The sequence below is a fragment of the Haliaeetus leucocephalus genome, unplaced genomic scaffold (assembly GCF_000737465.1).
Source record: "Haliaeetus leucocephalus isolate CR32 unplaced genomic scaffold, Haliaeetus_leucocephalus-4.0 Scaffold526, whole genome shotgun sequence".
NCBI lineage: Eukaryota > Metazoa > Chordata > Aves > Accipitriformes > Accipitridae > Haliaeetus > Haliaeetus leucocephalus.
The window spans coordinates 21,218-46,452 of NW_010972962.1; the positions used below are offsets into that span (position 1 = coordinate 21,218).

A 25,235-nucleotide genomic window follows, 5' to 3' on the forward strand; every position below is an offset into this window, starting at 1 on the left:
CCCCCCCGCCCTCCATCTACTATTTTTATCTGGAGCATATTTCTCACCTTTTTCTCTAAAATTCTGCACAGCTACTTGAAGTGCATGCAGTATATGAAGGAAAAAATCTGTGTAATATGGGGTGCGTTACAGTGGCATATTTCCCTTAGCTATGTTCGTGGCTCTTATAATCCCATGCTTACTATAGAGGGCAGGATTAAAGTGGAGTTATATAATTGAATTTGTTATTCTGTTTTTCAGAGGCTGTTCTTCAATAGATATATTTCATCTTGATATCCTATGTTGATGTTATAGTAACTCACAGAATTAACTGGCAAGGTTGGCAAAACTTAACAAATTTTGAAATAGTTGGTATGAAGAAATGCATTACCTTGGAGATGCTGCTAGGTGATCACGTAAAGTTAAGATAAGGAGAGTTAGAATATGTGCAGTATGTATAACCGAGAACGTATTATTCATTAGGAATAGATGATGGTGGATTAGTCAATACTGGATGAGAAGGAAATAAAGACCCTGTCCTTGTCTTACCTTGCTTAATTTGAATACTAAAATCAACACCCACTTTTGCATAACGAGCATGTAAATGTCAGACCACCTTAGTATAATGAACTGGACAAGAGCATGACATGCTCAAAAGATCTTGTTGTTATGTAAGCTTGTGTAGCCCATCACAATTTTTTAATGAGTTTCCTTGTAAGAAAATTGTATAAAACCCTCAACCTTTCTTTCTAAAGGTGTGCAGGTATTTGGACACCTGGCACCCTATACTACAGTACAGCAATAAAGACAAGTATATCAACTCAATGTATTGATTGGCTTATTGCACACCGGGTAAAAGAACCCAGCTTTTGGGACAACATTGATGGAAAATGGCTGAAGAAGCAGAATGGAAAGGTTTCTAGTCTCTTACAGCGAAGACAAAAACAAAATAGTCATTTGTGAATACAGTCAGAGTCTCCTTTTTGTCTTGTCTAAGGAATGTCTTTTTTCTGCTTGACTTGTTTTTCAGAAAACTTTCAAATCAGTGTTATGGAAGAATGTCAGTGGATTATTTACAGATCCTCTAATCTGGTACATATAAACCTATTTTCAGATCTATTAAGCAGCAATCTGATAAGCCTCCCTCTAACAAAAACTTTAGTTTCCTATACCTTTTTCTAACTGCCATGAAAGACTTTCACTCTTTTTAGAACCAGGAAACCAGTTGCCAGTTGTATTGATTATGGATGGAAAAGTCTTTTCTACATGACAGCAAGGTAGGAGGAAATGTATATAGGGAAATCTCCAAATGGTTTCACTGGCTGGTTCCTGGAGAAAATTTGAATTGTATTCTTCAGCTGACCAGATATTTCTCCCTCATTCTGAAGAGTTATATTTATTTTTCTGGCATATTCTTTTACCCTATTAAGAGAAAGTTTGGGGACATAAATTTTCTGCAACTGAATGGGATGGAAATTACTGCTTCTTGTAATAGCTTGACACCTAAAATTATGCTGAAGATACTGGTGCTCTTTGCTTCTCTTGGCACTCAGTAATCTACACGTTTCACTTGTTGCATCAGGAAATGGCTACCAGCTGCTCACAATTAGACTGGGGTTTCCATGTATTTGTGATAAGAACAGCCATACTGGATCAAATGAGACTTTCATCTAGCATAGTATCCTCTCTGATAGTTACCAGAAGCTGGTGTTAAGAAGCATGATCTTTCTGTGATATACTTTTCTAGATTCCAGTTATTTATGTGTTTGGAACTACCGGAGCCAAACTCTGGGGTTTCATCTGACTTGTCATGTTTGGTGTCCACATATTGAATTAATCTAACTCATTTTTTACTGCACTTTAAAAAAAGGGTATTTTTCTATATACTTGAAGAGTACAGAAAATGTACTTTTTCATTCTTTTAAGTTTGCTTTCTGATAATTTCCTGGGTGTTCTCTCCTTCTTATATTGTGAGAAATAATGAATATTCATTCTGTAAGCCATTCATGATTTTATAGACATGTATTCTCTTCATCTTAGTCATCTCTTTCCAAAATGAAGTCTTTTTTTTTTATTATTATTCTCTTTGCATTTGTATCTTTGCTTATTCTACTCACTCTGTGACCTCTTTTATTTTAGAGAGGGTAACCAGATATACAAATTGTGCAAAATGTTGATACACAATGAATTTTTGTGACAGAGTGACATTTTCTGTATAATTTTCAGTTCTTTTGCTAATAATTCCAGTACTCGTATTGCCTTTTTAACTGCCTCAGAGCTTTCAAATGATTTTTAGGGGGAATGGAGCAGCTTTAACAGCTCCTTTCTTGAGTGATAATAGCTAATTTTGGACTTATCACTGTCTACCTATAGTCAGCATTGGTTTTCCTCAGGCATTAAGTTTGTACTTCTTAATGTAGAAATTAATTTGACTTTTTGATCATCCGTTTGGTTCAGTATATGAGCTATTTCCAGATGTTGCTGACCTAAAGAAATGTAGAAGAATCATGAAGCATGATTTTTCTTTGCAAAAAAAATTACTAATCTTTTCCAATATATCAAACTTGTGGTTTTGTTTCTATTAATTTGCTCTGTACAGAAAAAGGCTACTAGTCTAGATCTCGGAAGCTTCCTTACAGCCTTTTGAGGAGATTGATGTAACTTTTATAGTTTTATTCCTCTTCTACTGAGGTTGACTTAAGTAATTAATGACTCAGTAATTTGATATTTCAGTTCATCTAGAACTCTTGACTCATGTGTAGTCACTTTTCAACAGATGAGATTTTGCTAAAAAACTTTTCCTTCCGACATTTTGGTTTGAAACCAGTCTTGAAAATCATTCTTAATATAGAATGGTTACACCTCTTTCATAGTGAACAGCTGTGAAATACTTTGCAATCTCTGTTGTGGTTCTACCTTTCCTGAATGCTACACAGAATCGTAGAAGCATTCGTTGGTCATCTGCTCCAGCTCAAAGCAGGATTGCTGTCAGCACTAGATCCAGTCAGTCATGATTTTGTCTGGATGAGTCTTGATACCTCTGGGGATGGAGATTCCACATCCCCTCTAGGCAACCTGTACTGATGCTGCACTTCCCTCTTAGTGAAAAGTTCTCAATCTGCTAATCATACCCCTTAATTATTTATTGCCCTCATTGAATCTCTGGTAGCCTTCCTTTGTTTCTGACATTTGAAAAAAAATTTTTTTTTTTCCTTCATGCCTTAAACATGTTTCTCGTTAAAAGCTGATTTTTGTATTGCCTTATTCTGCTTTTAAAATTTGGTGGTGGTTATCCTGTCTTATTTAACTTCCTTATTTTGATGTGATTTCCACTTTTTGAAGATGGCTTTTTGCATGTAATTCTTTCCTTCATGTGGTAGCTTTTGGAGTAACTTTAAAGTCTTTTGGGGTATGAGTTATATGTTTGTTGAGTACCAGTGAGTTACCTTTTTATAATACTTGCTGTTGTGTAATCTGGGTATGCTATGATCACTAACACAAAATGTAGGTATTTGTCTTCATTTAGGATTACACTCAGAGTTGCTTTTCACATGTGAGTTCTCTGATGAATGGCTGTGATGCATGACTGGGTGTCTTATAATAAACCAAATATCTAGATCATATCCAGTCTAAAAGGGAGTAACTTGAAAATCCTTGTTGCTGTGTTTTCTGCTATTGTTGTCTCTTAACTCAGCTTTTTGTACTTGCTGTTGTCTTGCCTTTTTTTTATAAAATATTGTTTTCTTGCCTTTTTAATATCTTCATCTTCCTGAAGAATGTAGCTGATACGTCAGTAATAGATCTCTATCGTGAAAGCATATTGAAGAGGTTTTATTGGACTACAGAATCCTTTTATGAGGAAGGAGTAGGAATACATGCTTCTCTAACTTTCATTCAGTGTTTTTTGCACTGAGAATTTACTATTAGATGTTGGAATACTCTACCTTGTATTAATAAAGCTTGGAGCTTCGTTGTAGACTGCAGGGTGTGATAATAACATTTATTTTCAGTGGAACTTCCAAGTAGTTTTGTCTCTAATGCCACAGGACTCTCCTGTTGTTTCAGCTTTGCTTAACTTGTAGGTTTAAGGTGAAAAAGACAACTGTTAAGAGAAACTTTTGTTCTGGTAGCTAATTAAAAGCAAAATACTACATAATAGTACTTATACTACATAGTACTAAATTGAACTACAGCTGTTGATGTTGTACATGAATAACAAGTTTTGAATCACTGTACTTTTTCGTATTTATAAATATTTGCACTGAAAAGAATACACTGACCCAAAGAAAATTACTTATAACAGAGTTTGTTTGCTGCCATCTCTGTATTCCCCAGAACACTTGAGTTAGAAAAGTTAGGTTTTGTTTCTTGATTATGAATCCTAAATCTTTTGCCAATTCACATCTGCATCTTTGTGTTGCTTTGACTCCCTGTTCTCATCTATGTTGTGTATTGACTGATGTCTTCCATTCATTTCCCCATCCCTGTGCCAGTGCCCTTTCCCTGTAATCAGTTTTCCCACCATATCAGAAAGTGATGAATATATAGAGAATGGTTTTTTTTTCTGGCTTTCAGAGGTTTGAAATTGAGATAGCTTTTCAGGAGCCCTTTAATCTTGCACAAGATGTGAGACAAGTACTCCCAGATCATGGCCCAGGCATAACAAAGGATGCCTCAGGTCCTTCCAAATAGCAATGCTACCCATTCAGGGAGTAAGAGAGGACCTTTATATCCCACCACTGAAGTGGAATGCTTGGATCCCAGCTGCACCAAGAAAAGAGGGAGAGGGTTTCAGGTACTGAGCTGTTGGGTCACATCCTTCTGTAAAGGAAGAGAAAGTTTATTTTCGATGAGTAATCAGAAAGGAAATCTTTCAACTTTGCTTCATTCTTATTTAACTAATATTTTCACTAAGATAAACAAACATACGGTCTGAACAAAAAAGTGCAAAACTTGACCTTTGAAAATGATAGCGTTTTGCAGTCACTGTGATTCAGAAAAGTACTGTTTGTTTTAACAGAAGTCACCATTTATACAGTGCAATTTTATAATTATTCTTTGCATTTTTCTCTCTCCAGATGGTAAATATTGCCACATTGTTTACTCAATTCTTTTTTCCTTTTGTTTTGAAAGAACAGGACTTTTAAACTTTATTTAAAAATTGGATAGTTACACCCTGTTTAATATTTCTCTTTTTTCTCTCTGTCAACAAATTAAAAAAGTATGTGTTACACGGGCTGATTTTTTTCTGTTCCATTTTAAGTTTTCTCCTCCCGAACTCATACTCCCATTCTTGTTGCTAATGAATGTATCCTCTAAAAATAGATATGTTCATCATTCGATAATATTTTGTATCTTTCTAGATTGGAGGCCAGTGTAATTGTAAGAGACATGTGTCTGGCAGACAATGCAATCAGTGCCAGGAAGGATTCTACAATCTACAACAATCAAACCCTGATGGCTGCAGTCCCTGTAACTGTAATACCTCTGGGACAGTCAATGGAGATATTACCTGTCACCAAAATTCAGGCCAGTGCAAGTGCAAAGCAAATGTTATTGGTATGTGTAATGCAAGAGTTTGGAGCCATTTTTCTTGTTTTCTCTAGAAATAAAACACACTTGGTTTCTAAATGAAAAGTATAGGAAACTTCTTTGCTGAAGGCAGATTATAAAAATGAATGAAATTAACTGTTGAAAAATTATTAATTTAATAATTCTATCAAACTACAGCTTGAAGCTTAGTTTAATCAACCCTTTAGAAGTTTCTTTATGGCATAGCTACATTAGCTTACATAGCTCCACACTAATAAGTCACAGAAATAATGTAATTTGCTTACTGCATAGATGTTTCTTTTAGGAAATTAACACTTTTTCAAAATGTTTTATACTTAATGAGTTCTAAGCAAATCGTTTCCATGCTAGTTTTCTTAATAGACCAAAATAAATGGATTTTTTTTCTCAAAATATTCTGTGCTACAGGGTCCTTTGTGATAAATCTATCCATTTTTTTCTATTATATTTCTTTGAACTGTTCCTATGAAATGCAAAATAAGTCAACATAATTCCACAGATCATGTACATAGCTAGGGTTAGTTATCAAGGGCCACATAATTTTAATTTTGTAATTCAATGCCAAGCTGATTATAATAAACTGCTACCTTCTGTGTTATTTATCATTTTTTTTACAAGACGTGCTTTTTTGTTTGTTACTCCCACAGGTATTTTTCAGAAATTAGATTTGATTATAGCAATTTATTACTTCCAGCATATTTGAGGGGAGCCACAGCCACATAAGGACAAAATTTATCAAGTGCCCAAAATACACAGTATATGTAATACACTTTGAAATGTTGATGTATGGGAATATTATGCAAGGAGAATTTCCTGATAAAGTGAGCCTTGCATGGTAACTGTACATGTCTCAGACTATACATATATCTCAAAAAAAAAAAAGAGGTCCTTTTCTGCTTTGTTATTAACACAATTAGTAATCTATTTTTTTTTAGCTAAGCATGGTCGTGGGTTGTATTAACAATGGTCAAGTATATTTTAATTTATAACTCACTGACTTGTGAATATTGACTTACTTGTAATATTGTGAGTCTCTGTTTCTTCTAATTTCCAAAAGCAAATACAAAATAAAAACAAATAATGAAAATAACTCTAAACAGACCTAAGCCTGAACAGTTTCTGTCCTCTTTCCTGTGGAATGCCAAGTACCTATGTTTTCCATACGATAAAAAGGGTGCCAAGAGTAAAAAGTAACCTCTGTGCACCTTAGACCCACTCTGTACATTCAATAAAAGGGACTTCAGAGCACTCTTAATTATACATCCTTTGCCTACATTTCACATTTGCATCTGTGAAAACCTTTGTTAACTCAGTGGGAGTTTGGTATACAAGAAATGCACAGTCTGGTTCTCACGTATTTGATTGTCAACATATTATTTTTATTTTCACTGAAATAATAATACAAAAAATGTGTAAATCTATGCTTTCTGGAAATTTATCTATAACTATGGTGGGGCCGCTGTAGGTATGCAAACGTTTGTTTGCATGATAAAGACCTAATTCTTTCCAGACTGGATTCTCTTTTTTGTTTTCCAAACCAGTTGTAAATAAGCTTCTGTATATTGGAACGTGTGCAGCAAACTTTAACAAAGGGCTTTCCTCTTTGGATTTCTAAATTGGTTTTTAGAGCAATCTGTCTGTTGCCATTTTATCTATTTAAACAAACATGATAACAGAAAAATGCAACTATGGACTGCAGTGTTATGAAACATGAACTGTTAGAGTTAACACAACTGTTAAATCTTACTAATGATTCTATCACCAGTAAAATACATTAGCACCAATAATTTTATTAAAGTAGGTCATTCATCTAGAATAAAAAGGTAGAAGAATGTGAATTAAATGCCAAGCGTGCTAACTCCCCTGTACTTGTTAACATTGAATGTGATGCCCTGTAGGCCTTCCTCAGTATCGTTAGGAATAGATTACCTGTCAGGAATATGTATGGCATATTCAAATAAGCACTGCGCATATTTTTAAAACTGATATGATATGAATCCATGTAGACCAATTTTAATAGTTCAAAATGAGTCATAATTCTTGTTAACAATACAGTTATTTTTAAAATTTGCAGCAATAGTGGTCCTTTTTTATTTTCCTTATTGAAATTAAATGATATGCCTTAGGTGAGTCATTCATCACTGTTAAAGGAACTTGCCTTCTGTTGGAGTTTTTGAGTTTTTATCCATATGTATAATGCATTTCCTACCATTTTTAGTTTTATTTTTCTACATGTAAGTTGCTAGATATATTTTTGTATGATTTTGTATTTAAGTGATGACAATGCTTTGCTAGAACATTGTATTTATATTTTTCTGTGTGCAACAATTAAGCGATGGCTTCACAGTGAAGGATTTTCCCATTGCAAGGGAAAATACATAACTGTGAATTTGCATTTTTCATATAATAATCTCGTTTGCTTTCTTGTAATGTACATTTTATAAACTAAAATACAAATGCCATCCCTTGGGGCAGGGATAAAGCAAGCGATGACTTGGAAAACAAAGCTAATAAAACTACAGGATGAAGCATGAAGAAAACAGTTTAGATTTTAATGTACTGCAGAAGTTAACTAAATCATATGTTTAGATAAAAAATATTTCATTTTGGTTTATGGAAAATATTTTCTGCTTTCAGTAAGGGCTAACAGTAAACACTAACATAAATGTAAGCAATGTTAAAACTGAAGTACAGTGTTAAGTCATTCATCGTAATTAGTCTTAACTTGTGTTGTCCTGGAGTATATTTAATGTTTTTAATATAATATATAAATCTGTTATCAGAACAGATTGAGACCCCAGTGCAATTCCCTGTATATTGCATTTCTGTGATAGAGGGTGAAGAGTTCACGTAAGCATTGATTGTGCAACAGGTGCTGTTCTGGGGGACAAAGAGATTAATTCTGGCTTGTCTTAGAAATGTTACAAAGAATCTCTTGCAGAAGTATCTTAAATTGTATTGAGAAGCCAACAGAAACTCATCGCTTCTGAAACAAATTGGAAAAGTAAACAGATTTTTGGGATGCCACTGTTATTCAATTGATTTGTGCAGCCCTGTCATTCCTGTTAATTATGCTGGTGAAGAATATTAGTCCTTTCCTTTCTCTTTTTTTTTTTTTTTTTCCCCCCAAGTGTAGTATACTTATCCCTTTTAAAAATTGAAATTAATAGCTTTTCAGCTTTTTTTTATTACTACCTTTTCTCTTTCCAGGTCTTAGGTGTGATAGCTGCAATTTTGGATTTAAAGCGCTCAGATATTCTAATGAAGATGGATGTGAGCCTTGTTGGTGCAACAGCCATGGCTCAGTGAACCAGTTCTGCAACCCTCTCTCTGGGCAGTGCAATTGTAAAGAACGAGTGAAAGGGCTTCGCTGTGACGCCTGCATGGACAACTTTTATGGGCTGGATGTAGCTGGTTGTAAGGCTTGTGAATGTAATGTTGCAGGGTCATTTTCTGGAATCGTGTGCGATGCGAAGACGGGGCAATGTGCCTGTAGACCAAATATTGGAGGAAGACAATGTGACGAATGCCTAGATGGCTACCACAAAGTACAAGAAAATCATTCCTTTGTTTGTCTGCCATGTAACTGTGATAAGGCAGGTACAGTAAGCGGATCTCTGCTTTGTGACAAATCAACAGGACAGTGTCCTTGCAAAGCTGGTGTAACTGGCCTTCAGTGTAGTCAGTGCGTGCTTCATACGTACAACCTCAGCATGAGCAACCTCCTCGGCTGCCAGCGTTGTGACTGTGACACTCTGGGCACATTGGCAGGAACAGTTTGTGACCACGTTTCTGGACAGTGTGTCTGTTTGCCTCAGCATCAGGGGAGAAGGTGTAATGAGTGTAAACCAGGTAAGGAAATTGGAAGACAACCTATTTGATGTACTAAGTTTTGCTTTGTTGGATATGATCATAGCTCCTACAGTTTTTAATATGTGTTTAGACAGCTTCATGTCTGATATGTCTCTGGCTTATGTTATTAATTATTTTTCCATTTCTTCCTAACTGTACGAGCAAGAAGGAAGTATTAACATTCTGACCGCCATCAAATATTTATTCTGTTGCCAGAGGTTGTATAATTTGTGTTATTACTGCAGTTTCAACATGTCCAAAATAAGGTTAGGCCTAGTTCTTCTAGATATTGAGAAAAATATACAAATCCTCAATGGCCCAGTCACTGAATAAGAGATAAACTAGCATAGTTTGATGAACAGCAGCTATCCTTGTAATGAAAAATGTGGATTTGGAAGGCAGAGTGCAAGCTCTTCAGGAAGGGTACCTCGTGCATAAAGCTGAGCATGGTGGGAGGCACGGAGATGGTTGCTTAAACTTTGATGAGACTGGCAAACATGCCACTTAAAAAGCATTCACCTGCCTTGCTGCGTTGAGGATGTGCTGGCTTTCACAAGGACTGCTTGCAGTTCGGCCCTACAAGTGGGTGATACTGCAGTTGCTACATATCAGTTCAAGATTTTGTACCATATTACTGTAAACAGAGTGTAAATGTGCATTGTAAGTGGGAAGCTCTGTAGTTATGTTTTAATGTTTTTGTTTTAAAAAGTAGGTGGGTAAAGTAAAACTATAGGTAATAGTAACCTACCCTTAGTAATAATATTAAACAGATAGATTTAGTTCAAGTTAAATACATATGCAATTTATTAAAGTAGCAGGTCACATTAAAAGGTACATTATAGCTCCATTGGTTTTAATATGCCATTCAATAATTTGAACAGAGGTTAAAAAAGCTGCTTAACCTCCATTAAGTATTTTTAAAAATACTTTCATTTAAATTATTTTAGGTACATATACTAATAAATAAGGCAGCGTTCTGTTTTTCTTACTTCCTCCTCCAGTGCTATTTGACCTGCTAACCCTCTACAGCAGCCACTTAATCAGAGATCGGCAGAGGAGTGATGTCAAGGCTTCCTGAGTCAGTGACCGCCCTTGTCCTTGAAAAAGAAAGGCCAGGGTTTATGCAGAACTAAATGGTTTAAAAAGGTTTAATTGATAGTACGAAAAGACTGGTTTGTAGAAAAGCTTACATGGCACTCAGAGGAATACTTCCACAATAGTTCCTGTTAAAACAAAACAGAACAATCTTGCTGTAAGAATTATTTTTAAATTTTCTAAGTAATAAGTATAAGCATGTATGTGCTGAACGCTGAGCTCTCTTCTGGAGGTGAAAGTGTAAAACCTTATCATTGTAAAAGCATTGTGCCGCTCTTAGCGTAGCACAACGTACTACAGTATTTTCACTGACATTTTAGTGTTGATCCCAGTGTGAGCTCATTTAGACATTTAATATATCCAATTTTTATATAAATATTCTTTGTTTGTATGTTCCAAAGGAGAGTTTTCCGTAAAATAGGGGTGAGTATAACCTTCTCGTAATACTGGTATTAAGTTGTAGAAGTATGGCCTAATTAAAAGCACACAATTAATTAGTTAAAACTGGCAGCCCTAAAAACATACTGAGGACTTCTTAGGCTATTGGGACATCTCATCTCTGTAGTGAGAGTTTCCTTAGTGGAATACAGGTCATATATCTTTGTTTGTTTGTTTATTCTGTGTAATTATAAGTCTGGTCTGTCATGGATAGTGGTATTTAAAATAACATCCCATTGTAGCATATCTTCTGTGAGCTTTGATAAAATTTGAGAGGTTTCCAAAAGTTACCAAAATCTTAATGCAGGAAGAGTTGCCAATGGAGAAAATTCAAGCTGGATATAACTTTGGGAAATTATTTTATCATGAGATTTTTAAAAAAACCCCACAAATCTTTCTAGAGCATTTGGCCATGCGTTTTATCTATTAGGCTGTATCCATGACCTCCTGTGTTGTAGTTTGTTCTCATACAAGTAACATTTTTGGTAGATTTCTGTACATTTAAATTTTTTTTAAACTAATGGTGTATGCAAAGAGATGAGCACTCGATTCTAGCATGAAACCAAATGAAAGAGTAGTTTTATCTTGTATATAAACTTGCTTTTGAGATGTCCTGGGTTGCAGTGGTAGAAAACAGATCTTTCCAGCCCCCAAATAGTTGTGAAGTTTGTCCCTACCTCATTCCAGGACTGTGTTGCTACACCGACTGGGATCTGTGCTGCCACACCAACTGGGTTCTGTGCCATATAAATCCTGTTCAACACTGGTCTTCAGTCCTGTTCTGAGAGCAGCAAAGCTGTAAAGAAAAAACCCAAACGTTTTGTTAAGTTCTTTACTCAGTGACCACAGCTTTTCATGGAGAGGTACATAGTATTGAAAAGATGTAAAGCAGCATGTAGGATGTGTGGCAGGGCACCAATACTGAGTTTCTGTGTACATACTACCTCTCTTCTGGGCCAGAAGTATGTGGAGTTTGTTGTGACAACGTTGTCAGTATTGTTAGCAGTGCGTCTTGAAGCACAGACTGCGGTTAAGAAACAAGCATTACCGCCATAGTTGGGAAGCATGTAAAAGTGCTAAGGAATTGTTTGGGTGTTCCCTTTCCATGAGCTATACAGTGGGAGAAAGAGTAAGAGGATGATTAAAAAAGGAAGCTGAATACTTTGCTATGACTTTCATTCTTCCTTTTGAAGAGTATGTTTGATTGACAAATGTGATCAGTTATGGTTGAATTGAAAAAAATCTGAAAAAGAATAAGCATAATACTAGTTATATACGTAGATCTTGTAGAGATTTGCAGCGGCTGTCTTAAAATTGGAAATTGGCTCTATTACACAACAGTGGATCCTTCATAAAGCAACTTTTATGAGCCCTTCTAACCTTGCTGTAAATTAAGCTTGCATTAAGTTGTTTCTTACTCTTTCCTGCCAAATTCTAGGTGGTGGAAGTAAATAATAATAATGGTTATGACAAACAGTATGAATTTGTAATCCAGTGTCTCTTCTCTTTTTGTCTACATTTAATCATGTTAATTTACTTATAAATTAGTTGGGGGAAGGACTTTCTCCCATTTTCCTATCCCTCACTTTTGCTTTTAAGAAAAAATTTATTTCTACTTGCTACTTCTGAAAAAAAATTACAATGGTGGTAGTATCCAGAAACTTAGTTAAACTTTTAGAGCATTTCTAAAAGATTATTATAAAAAAAACATACCAAATCCTTCCCTGCTCTACAGTGGTTTTAGGCGGTATGACATTAGGAGAACCAGGATGTTTAACATTAAGGTATAGGTTCTTTATAATTATGAATTTCATTGCTATGACAAAACCAATGTATGCTGTAGTGATCAATCCTGCTCAGCTAAAATGAATTTGTTTTCTAGACATGTGCTTATTTACCCACTATAGTCTTTTCTTAGACATTCTTTTCATGCAAAATTTCAGATGGACAAGGATCTGTTTTAGCCTGAGTGCTTATCATTTACTGCAACTATAAACTGGGTCCCGAAGAAGTGCTTTGACCTTCTGCAGGAGTCCAGGCTTAAACTTGTTTCCTATCTTCCTGTTATGTTGAGTGGAGTCGTTCATTGTGCTCAAGAGTGACATTGCTGGGAAATGGTCTCCTCTATTTATGCACAGGATGGGCACTGTACTGTGCAGACAACTGCAGTAGGAGATAATACATGCTGCCTCACTAATAACTTCAAGCTATTCAGTCTCTGTGGTGGCTTAGTTCGGGGCCTCTCTGGAATAAAGTGCCAACAGGATGGGTTTTTATGATGCGAATGTATGTTAACTGGAGACTGATATCACTTCACTGTCCACTTGAGATTTATCTCACTGAGGACCAGAGGCTAAACTTGAACAAAGATTTGAGCAGTAAAATTCTAATGTTTTCAATTTGTTTAGTTCCTCTGCTATTTGGATATGAGCTCACAGTGCAACACTGCTGCAAAGACAGAGAATACCACCCTAGGGGTGTATATATAAAGCTATCTCTTGTAGGGCAAAATAAATAATAAGGCATTGGGCGATATGACATGTTACAATACAATTTTGGGCTCTTCATTATAAAGCAGGACATCAGGAAGTTATTGGACACCGAAAAGGATTCAGTAACTGAGAACATGACTAAGAAGAAACTGATTGAACTTTACCTGGAGAGAGAGGGAAAGTGTCTGAGAAGTCTGTGTAAATGCAGCATATCTCAGTAACGGCTGAAATTCTTCTGTTGAAGTTGTGCAATAATAATGAATAGTAATCAGCTGACAGAGATAGAAACTCCTATCAATGGCCCTGTCTTAGGATTGATGTTCAAAGATAGGTACTTGCAGTTGACTAGTGCCAGTTAATACTGTGTCACCATCGTCATTTGCAGGACTCTCATACATTGCTACATTTTTAATCAACTGTACCACTCCAATAAAAAAAAAGAGCAGAGCAATTTGTGTGAAAAAAACCAATTAAATGTCTGTTAATGATCAGGTAAAAATATAAAATGATTTTGGAAAATTATGTAATTATATTTCTTACTGGTATGCCATTACTTGAATTATCTTCTCATCAGACATATAGAAAAGAAATTAGTAAGAAGGGAAGAAGTCCATACATAGCAAAATAGATTATGCAAGTGGTACAGCATCATTAAAAAAATGTGTATAAAAGCTCTTTTGTTTGGAATTTCAGGTGAGGCTGTGAATAATGGGTAAGTTCTTCAATGACCAGATTAGAGGTGTATAAACTCTATCTAACTGTATTTATCAGTAATGTGTTAGAGACTTGCATAGATAAAGAATGCTTGTGAGGACAATAGGATGAAAGATAGTATATACTGTGGGGAAGGTGAGGTGAATGCTCCGGTTCATAATTGGAAATAATACAGGAGCAGAGGGATAGGACTCATAATGAAAACTTTTTAATAGCACATAAGTAACTTTTTAAAATCAGTTTATTAGTTTCTGTAGAAGTATTTGTGTAGGATACAAGCTCTATGTTGAGGAAGAGTAAAATAAAATTTTACGTAGACCTGGGAATGCTCATTGAATGCAGTTTTTCCATCCAAGAAACATCATCATGTTTCAAGGATTAAGCCAACCACTGGTTGAGAGAGAGACTTTAAGAAAATATGTGCATTTCTTGTGTTTTGCAGCTGGCCATTGTCAGAGATGAGATACCAGACAAGAATGGACAAATGTCTGTTCTCATATGTTATTTTTGTTTCTGCTGCTTGTGGTGCATTCATTACTACCTCTCATGTCCTTGGGTCTTTACTTGTCCCGCAGACACATTAATGTACTCCCCCTATTTTGCATTTGCTCTGTCTAAAATAAAGTCTGAACAGAGAGAATAAAGAATCGGAGTTGGCAACTGGAGGATGAATAATAGCTTTACAAAGGGCCCATGAGAAGATTTAGAAGCTCAGCTCTGCAGGAGGACTATATTGCTTTGGGTTGATGTGTGTGTTACCTAAGCTTTGGTTCCGTTGTTTCATCCCCGGTTATGCACAAGTTGTTAATAATCTTACTGTGTTCACTTTTTTGTATATTGTCTATTCTCAAAAACGCTTTCTTTTCCAGGTTTTTATTTTTCTCCATTGAGTGTCACGGGCTGTCTGCCATGCCTGTGCCACGTAACTGGTTCAGTGAATCAGATCTGTGATAAACTAACTGGCCAATGTATTTGCCAAGATGCCTCTGTAACAGGACAGACATGTGACCGTTGCGAAGAACTTTATTTTGGATTTGACTCTGTCACAGGGAGGTGAGTCTTTCTTTTTTACAGGTCACTTATAACCTCTGAGTTACATTTTTCTCATAGTAGCTCATTTGAAAGCTTAGTGACAGTGAAAAGATATGCTGTGGTTACATTAATACTTCTTTGACTTCACGTGTGCACTCTGATTTACCTGTGGTACGTCATACAACCCTCTGTGCTCCCACGAGCTGAAGGAAATAGAAGTTTTGCCACGGATTTAAGTAGCAACAACATGAAAGCTGTATAATGCTAATGCTATCTAATGTTATAGCTATTTGGTAATTGTTTTCTTTACGTGTCCTCTTCTTCAGTAAGATGTGTTTGTTTCTGAGGTGTTAATCATTGATTATTAAAATGCACATAATGTGCCATTCTTATAACCAGTGAATGCTTTTGAAGATCTCAGGAAGATATTTCAATGGAGGGAAAAAAAAAAAAAAGTAAAAAAATTACAGATATCTCTGTCTTTCCAAATTTCTTCTAGCAGCAGCAGTAGAAATATGCACAGCAACTTTCCTCTTGAAAATCTGTTTTTCTGAAGCAGTGTATTCTTTTTCAGCATTTAGTTATGTGCCACAGGGTAAATTGTTTATCTAATGTAGCCTGGGGCATCTAGGTACACTAAAATTATATGGATATATTCCCTGGAATGTAAGGGGGAAAATGTATTTATAGGTAGTGCATTGTTATTCCAACTATTGCTCTATCTTTCTTTTCCAGGATCATCTTTCTTGCTTAATCCCCACAATCTCAATTTCCTTTTAAATATTGTCCAGAAAGATTGCACAGCTCTAATGCTATCATAGCTTCATGCAGACTGATGGTGTTAAATTGTTTTGTTATATTTAGTATTTTTGCCTTTAAAAAAAAACCCCACAGGCAGAAGCAAAACCTGTACAACATTTCCCTCCCCATGCTCCTTTTGCCCAGCTAGTGTGGGGTAGACATGCTTTAAGGCAGTGATTATCAGTGTCGCCTTGCATATATTTGACATTATTCTGCAGATTTTTCACTTTAACTTTTATGTTACTGTCACTCATTAGGAGATTTTTAAAATTATTTTTTACTGTTGTGGGTCACAGAGGCATCTGCTAATGGCCATAAAGTAATCTGTAGGAATAAGGACTTCCTATTTTCACTTCCTGTCGTTTCTAATGGTAAGGAATAAAATCTGTGTAATATTAAAGTTCCTTTTAAAATATATTTTCCTTATTATTAATGATTTTTTTTTTTTACTTACTTGGAATAGATTCGTGCCCCCACCCCCCGCCCCAGGTTTTAGCAGGCAATGGAGAGGTTTGTGTCTGTGTTAAGCAATAGCTTTCCTGAAGTAGATATTGGCCTTCAACTACCTGCATTTTGAGCTGCCTTCTGAAATTCAAAATGTGAAAATATCTAGAATTATCTAGATCCAGATCTTGTTGTAAAGATAGAAAGTTTTTTACAGTTCTGGAATTTGAATCAGAGTTGGCTTTAATGCCTTAATACTACTTAATCCTCATGACAGTATTGAAGACTGCTCTGGTAGTACATTAACATGATTAACTTGTGTTGCATATGCTTGGCTTCCTTTCGGTTATCGTCTACTTGGGCAATGTACCTCTGTTCCTCAGGCAGAAACATTTATCCACTGAAAATGATAATCCAAGTCTTTATTTGTTAATCTATTTTAATCCATTTCTTTAACTGTTAATATCTTCTTAAAAAGAGTAATATGCTTTTTCTTTCTCTATAAAGTTGCAAAGTCATTTAAACCATCCTTGTTCCAAGTGTCTTTTAAGGACTCTGTGGTTACAGAATGAAAAGGATATGAGCTATCTGTAGTGGCAAAGACGTATCTGTCTTGGCACAATAGCAGAAAAGAAGCAAGAGTTGGGACACACTGAGACTGTGAGGCTTTAAAATTCTCCCACTCTGAGGAATGTATATGTGGGCTGATTAATTCTGTGATGTTTTTGAGATAAAACAGGAACTCCATATTTTTTAATGCATTTCAGCTTATGAAGCAGAAGAATTTCCTTGGCAATTAAAGAATTAGAAATACTGGGTGTTTGCAGCGGTCTGAACAGATCTGTAATGGTTGTGGGCATTGGTACACATTTGAAATGCTTTACCTCTGTATTGTTTACTATAATGAACTGGTCAATGAACATCACAAATTGTTTATCTATATATATATCTTGACAGATTACTGTTTATGAAATCCATTTAGCAAGTGAGGTTTTCCCATAAGGATGAAAAATGAAGATTTTAAACAGATTGCTGGAGAGGCTCTAACTGCACCTAGAGAGTCAATGTAATAAAGGTTTCTCTATATTAATATTACAAAAACCATTTATCCTCACAAAATCAATATTGCAATTCATCTTAGCCTGACATTTCTCTTTCCATGTTTTAAAAGTCTGTTTTCCTTGATTATATACAATTCCGTTTTAATAAAACTCAAATATATTTGACTTAGAGTATCCTGAAGAAGTAGCATTTAACAAGAATGCTGAAAATATTTCTTACATGATTAAAAGTTTCAAAGAATGAGTTATTTTTTTTTAAATTTTTAACTGACCGTATCCTCAATCCCAACTGAAAAGCATGAACTATGCATAACAACAAAGCCAATTCTAGTGTTCTGCAGTTTCAGAAAATCTTGCATGTGATTACACAAATATAATGTGTAATCCTGTGGAACAGAATATGACGACATGTGTGCTGTCATTTGCAGGATCTGGAACCTAATTCAGTATAGGTGGAGGATAGGCAGCCTACACTTTTTTTATACTTAGAAGAAAATGCAACAAGCAGAAAGAAGCAGCCCCACCCTGCCAGGCACTGAAAACTATTACTGTGACTGTATGTGTTATGTGAGTTTGATTGTCTCATGTGTGAATGATAATGAAAACTGGAATACTCAGGGCACCCTTGTTCATAAGAGGTGCAGTAATATACAGGAGCAGTAAGAGAAGCTTGTATTTTACAGTTTCTCTATTGAGACACTGTTATTAACACCCCCAACCCCCCCAACTAAATATGTACTAAATATCATCGTGTAATGAAATTATGAAATAATAAAGTATTGTCTTACTGAGCAAATAATTCTGTCTTCATTTTTTTTCTAACTAAACTGTTTTTTTCAGTCATGACATTTAAATAGTCTAAACAAAACCTCTATTGGAAGGGGGATTTGGATGTACAGATGAAAAGACTTAATACAGTTTGAAAAAATTGCCCTTTTCTCTTGACTATAAAAGAGAGCAAACTACAGTATAGTGGTTTCCAAGAGAGAATGTATTTTATTTATTCCCAAAAGGATATTAGTCCATAAAACAAATTTGCAGCTTATTTTGCAGCTTTAGCTTTTATCAGCCTTTTTAAGGGTGTTGAATGATTACCCAGGAGATCACACAGCACGAGCTGCTGTGGAGTAAAGGAACTCTAATACAGAGAGCTCTGGGCAGAAAATGTATGTGAAGAGTTTTCTTAAACTTGTTTAAAAATCTGTCACATTTAATGACTATTTCACTGATTATTGACCTGAATTTTAGTGTCCTAATGTGAAAACAGTTTCCACTCTCCCCTCCTCTCTCACTTGCCTTAAAAACCGATACCTATAACAGAACTGAACTCACTTTTATTTCTGCCTTTGTATAGATAGAAAGAGATGGACCAAGGTGATGGTGATGACTGGGAAAATGGCAAAGTAACTTGTGTAGAGGCACCACCACTTGTTTCCTTGGCTCTGGTGAAACTGGCCAAGGGAAGATCAGCCAAATATAAATCAACAACTCTCGTCTAGTCTTAGGGTTAGCAGAGCAAAGGGGACATAGCATGGCTGTCTCTCCCTTGGGCTTCTCCAAGGTCTTTTTGCTGCTTCATCATCTTGGGACCTGGCATCTGGAGTAATTTAAGATTCCCTCAAGGCTGGTGTTGCTTATGCCTGAGAATTGGACTTTTCCAGCTCAGGGCAAGTGGAGCGAAGTGTAGATTTCCCAGTATGTTTAGCTGTACTGTACGTCCCACATTTCTCCCAGTCCAACACTCTTAGCCTGCAGCGATTAAAACATAGTGAAATTAGAATCTAAAGTACAAAGTTTTATTTGCCATTGTTGACTTTCTGTTATGACAAATAATGGCAGTCTATATTGCAATGGGTAGCTTAACAGTATTTGCAGTAAGGAAAAAATTGCTTTGCATAACTTCTGAGATGTTCTGAGTCTTTGAATATTTGCATAATCTGACATTGGTATCCCTGCTATAAGTGAATGTCAGTGGGGAAATAGTATATCAAGTGAAAAACAAGTTGATCGCAAGAGGTTTCACATGCAAAAGCCAAAGCATAAATTAATCCTAAAAGTACTCTACTGATGCTAGAGCGATTTACAGAATTGAAATGTGGCATTTGTGTGATACCAATGCTTTTAAATTTTTTGTTCTTTTTAATTAAAAACCTATTTAATTTACACATTTAATTAAATATTCTTTTTAGTTATTTTCAATTTTGTCCATCAGGCTGCCAGGAAAACGTGCTTTCTGTTATAATATTAATTTTTCTGCTATTTTGTTTCCTTTCACTGTTTTAATCTGAGTTTTTTCTTTCTTCTGGTTTTTGTCTACATTCATTCTCCTTTATTCACAGTGTGTTATTTTTTTTCAACTCCAAGTTGCCTTTGTGGACAAAAAATTATTAATTGATTTCTTTTTCAACAACAGCCTAGTTTCCTGTAAGTTAGAAGGTTGCATATTTTGTGCAGAAACCTATGAAACCAGTTATACGTATCACTGAACTCTACAGCTCTGCAAGAATGCTTGTGTGAGTAAGTGTTGCAGGACTGAGTGCATGATGTGGTTATTACCAAACATTTTTATCCATTATTGTGTATGGATCAATATATATAAAAGTTCTTCAATTCTAAGCAGTTTTTATCTAAATTAGAATATTATTCTGGCACTGAGATGTTAATGTTTATTTTTATAATGGGCACCTTTTTCGTAAGTTACTTTTTTTTTATCAGGCTAATAGATTTTCCACTGTGTCTCAGGCTACTGAACTGTTTATGATTTTTTAATTATGTTACCCAAGAATCTTTTAAACAAAACCCTACTGTGCTTAACTGAAGTGTTAATGTGTTTTGATCACTTCCTTGATTTGTTTTTGTTTATAGATGTCAGCACTGTAATTGTCATCCTGCAGGAGCCATTAGTGGGACTTGTCATCTTGTTACTGGACAGTGTGTTTGTAAACAATTTGTAACTGGCTTGAAATGTGACAACTGTGTTCCCGATGCTAGTAATTTGGATGTCCACAACCTATTTGGCTGCAGTAAAAGTAAGTGGATGTTAGGTCTTAAAAGCATGTCTCTCAAATTAATGTTTTTTTTCATTGATTTAGTGAGTATTAAAATTAGGTCAGCAGTACTAAAACTGGATTTGACTCCCCCCGCCCACCCCCTATTTCTGGTCCCTGAAGTTTGGTGATTTTCATTCTGAGTATCTTAGGAGTGTTTTCTAGAGGGACGTACAGAGTGCTTCGTGTCATACACACAGCTTTTATACTTGCAGTCTAACCTAGGGGAGAAGTAATGGCCCATCGTTCCCTTGCACTTCCCACCACATTCTTTATAGCGACCAATGCAGAGGTCACCTCTTAGTCACACGAATGCAGTAGTATTTGTACAACTTGCAGCTTTCTAGCTGCCTTTCCTGCCATTGACAGGAGGCAGGAGACCTGCCTTCAGAAAGTCTGAAGAACAGGAGGTCTGTTGAAGACCTGCTCCTCGTGATTAATTCAAAATCTGCTCCTCGGTGCAATGTAGCTTTGCCTTTCTCCTCCTGGGGCTTTTTTTCAGTCAGTTTGGGAAAATATGCGATATGGTGTAACACAGAGTCATAAATCGGCCTATGAGAGGCATGGCTAATGCTATGTTGAGGGTCAGATCATGAATTGTAATGAAACATATTGCAACGGAACATCTGCACTTCTGCCCTTGCAGTGAGTCTGGTTATGAAGAGATGTCACAATTTCAGCCTTTGTCATGATTAGTCAAAATTAAATGTTCAGATTTGCTCACCAGTGCACAGTCTCTAACCTGGCAGGAATTTTAAAGAAGGAGAGGAAAAATATATGTAATAAGAAAATTAAATTTCCAGGTTGTCTTCAGGTCAGTGTTCAGAAACGGGTTTGAGGACATCATACCATCCAATGCCAAACTGTGTGGGAAGGACCTCAGCCAATTCTGAAAAAGTCATGTTACATTTTTGTGACACACCTTACTGCCGTACACAGTTAACAGCCCAGTCTTGGAAGTCATGTAACCAGTGAATGAGGAACTCTGCAGATGCTAATTGGTTATTTCTGTTGGCAGCCTAATTACTAATGGCTACACTGGTCCTACTGTGAGAGTTAGCTCAGGCAGCCATGTTGTGTGCAACTACAGGGTTAGACATTCCCAAGTAATCTCTGGAGTATGTTTCTGCATCCACCTTCAACAAAACACTTCTTTGTGTATTCTGTATAGATATTTGTCTGATATTCATCGTTGTGGTATGTGCACACTATAGATTTGCAAGCAGAGGTGTACATGCACAAAGAGTTTGTTTACAAGGACAGACTGGTCTCACTTTGATTCCAGTTTGTATTTCATTGTAAATAGGTTTAAATTTCAAATAATATGCATGGGATAGAATGAAGAGACTGATTTGTTTCCAAAGATGATTTTTTTCCCTCAAAGTTTGGAAGTGTTTAGATACAGTTTTGTTCTGTTTTTCCCCATACTCTTCTGTAGAGGGCATAGTATATATTCCTTGTGCAGATAGTTGATTGGCTTGTTGTTTCTTTAAAAAATGTAGGATGTTTCAACTGAATGTATAATAATAATAATACATGGCACTTTTATGATGCTGTTCATCTTCAAAGTGCTTTACAAACATAAACCAGCCTACTTATTTATGTTGGGATATACATTGGATAAAGGTCAATGGCAATTCAACTATAAAATTGATTAATAATAATATGACATAGATAAATAATATCATAGATTTCAGTTAGAAAAAAATACATCAGGCAGTATTCTAAATGACAAGCGGAGTCCTCTTCTGGACATAAATGATATAGCAATTGCAGTCTTTTGGTTATTCATACCAAAACATTTTAACTTGTTGCACAGATACAGAGCTTTGCCTAGCTTGGTATCTGTGGTTATTTTCATTGCAGAACAGTATTTTGTTGATACACACCATTACTGGTTATAAGTCTTTGCCACGGGAAGCAAACGTAAGTTGCTGTCACTGTCCAACTAACATTCTTCCAGGAAAAGAGCTATTTTCAGTTTTTCTGCCCAACAGTATCTTAGATGCTCCATAAAAAATTTGAGGTATAGTACTTTGCTTTACACATCTAAAATGCAAAACAGCAGACATGTGGGAGCAATATGCAATAGTGTGAGACTGAGAATGGAGAATGAAGGTTTTGCCAGTAAATTTCTATGATTGCTCAGGTCTTGTAGAGCATGTATGACATGGAGAGAAACTTTCAAAAATGCCAAAGGGATTTAGGAGCACTTATTTCCTTTGATTCTCAAACTCTACTCCTGTAGACACTTTAGCATGCATTCACTTCGTAACTCAGCTGAACTCAAAACCTCTAGATTGGCAGGAAAACAAACTATGCTTTCTAATGGGAGATGATGATTATGTGTTCTGTTCAATCCAATGAATTCTAGAAATATTTTCTGCTATTTCTTGGCTGAGAGACTGCAGTAGGAGCAGGGCTTTTCATTACCTTACTCTAAATAGCGAGCATCAACTCACATTTTAGATTTCTATTAAAACCCCTTATGTAATGTGACCCACTGATGTTGGCGTAAGTCTCTACATCTATCACTTGTGTGGCCTGGGGTCCTCGTGTCGTTTCCTGTCTGCAACTTGGCTGAAAAGATTTTGGTAGTTAACTTTTGGTGAATTGTATATATTAAGCAAATATCCACGTAATGAAGATGATGATAGTTTATCAACAGAAGGAGAAAAAATTAATGAAAAGCCACATGCTTCTGATGTTGATATTTTCTTATAATGCTTACTATAAGGCAGAAAAACTTATCGGGTGGTTCTGGATCCAGCTCCAGGTCGCTTACTCCAAATGCTGATTTCTGTACTGTCCTCAGCTATTCTTATTCCTGGAGCAAAATGTTTTCCTCTAGATCCACACGCCCCTGGTTTTCTCCTCTGTTGGTAAGGAGGGTAGGGAAGTGGCACAGTCTGCCTTTGAGTCAAGCTGTAGCAATTACTAGCTGCCAAAACAGACCAGTCTTTTTCCGTGCTAATGCAGGGTTTACTGAGGGTCAGAGAGCTGTGCTTTCCTTAGTATAACAAGCTGGCTGGAGATCTTGTAGCAGGATATGGACTCATGCTCTGACTTGAATAATATCATAAATACAGAATCATAGAATCATTTAGGTTCGAAAAGACCTTGAAGATCATCAAGTCCCACCATAAAACCATACATTTATGTGCAGAGGTATGTATATATTTATTTGCATGTATCTATGCATATAAAGTTTAATTTCTGAGTAATAGCCATCATCTTAGAAAGGACCATGGTCATACAGCTGAATTACAAGAGAGAGATAGGAGGGACTTTGGTCTTTCTGAAAACGTGAGACTTTTGGCTTGTGAACTTCAGGTTTGTTCTCTTTATTGATACTGGTGCAATTAAGTAGCACATTTTCCAAAGTTAATGGAGGTGATAGCAGAGTAGTATTTTGGTAAATAAGAATCTCAAGCTGATTTCTTAAAATGTTAGACACCTCGCTCTCATTGATTTAAATTTCATTGGAAACAAATGGAAGTGAATTGCCTGAATAACCTTCAAAATTTGCCCCTTTATGTTTTTTGTCATTTGATTAAGTAGGCTTATTGTAACGCTTCAGTAAAATTTGTAGTTAGTTGGACTTTCCATTTCTATTCTATTAGAGGAAGTTATGCCTGGCCTATGCTAAAATGGAATGAATCCTCTGAAAAAATAAATTATAATTGAACTATAGACTTCAATAATGTGACCAGATAAACATGTTCCCATTTTATAGAGATCTTGAAGTAAATTTAAAAAAAAAAAAAAGTGTTTGGAAAACTGTGGTGTACTTGCTTTAATTCAGGGGGGAAAGAGGGATTAAGTTTATTTGTCACTTGTTTAACTGTACAAATTTGTTTCATATACTTGGATAAAAAGCTTTGTTGGAGAGCATTTGGATGGATCAGTTTAGTCTATTAATGTCTTGCCTGGGTGACTGCATGTTTTTCTTTGCAGAAAACTTAGCAGTTACTTTGCATTTTTATTTAAGTTTGTGTGATTATTGATTACCTTCATTTTTACATCCTCTGTTTTTGTGTATGTTTTAGCTCCATTCCAGCAACCTCCTCCTACAGGAGAAGTTCTCAATTCCTCTGTTATCAGTCTTTCATGGAGTTCCCCTGACTCTCCAAATTCTAACAGGCTTACTTACCAGCTGTATAGGGATGAGGCTGAAATTTATAGGACTGAAGACTACCACCCTTACAGTAAGTATTTACAGTAAGATGACATCAAAGATTTTGTGTTTTTGTGTGTGTGTACATATCTATCTATATATATATATGCAATTTTTCTTAATCATTTCTTGTTTCTGTCATTATCATTCTCTGTGATTTTGAATATATTATTCTATTTTCCTTTAGTGAGTTATTGTTCTGTGTTATTAATTTTGCTTGAAAGAAATGAATACCCCAGTCTAAAATCTGGCAAACTGAGTCACCCAAAACGGCTGATAATTTTTTACTTTTTAATCTGAAAAACTTTAAAATTGACTCATCAAAAGCATTCCCTGCAAATATACACAGGCTCCAAAATCTAAAAGAGGCAAAGTCTCAGGTAAAGAACTAGGGTGAATAGAAGAGACCATAATGTGCTTAAACTCCTTTTTTCATCCTCCCTGTTTTAAACTGTTAACAGATTAGGAAAGCTTTTTGTGGCCTCTAACTTTTAGCACCTTCTGTTAAGCTATCAGTGTAGCTCCTGGTTTG

General features: G+C 35.8%; 1 protein-coding gene across 1 annotated transcript in view; it reads left to right on the forward strand.

Annotated features, from left to right (window-relative positions):
* LOC104837413 (usherin-like) overlaps positions 1 to 25,235 on the forward strand; it is a gene marked incomplete at its 5' end in the record, with an annotated part of 349,356 nt that overhangs the window by 19,230 nt on the left and 304,891 nt on the right. The window contains 5 exons of the mRNA XM_010576524.1: positions 5,343 to 5,538; positions 8,761 to 9,402; positions 15,011 to 15,194; positions 20,345 to 20,508; positions 24,576 to 24,734. Coding sequence (XP_010574826.1) covers positions 5,343 to 5,538; positions 8,761 to 9,402; positions 15,011 to 15,194; positions 20,345 to 20,508; positions 24,576 to 24,734 — 1,345 coding nt within the window. The remainder of the gene's footprint in view (positions 1 to 5,342; positions 5,539 to 8,760; positions 9,403 to 15,010; positions 15,195 to 20,344; positions 20,509 to 24,575; positions 24,735 to 25,235) is intronic.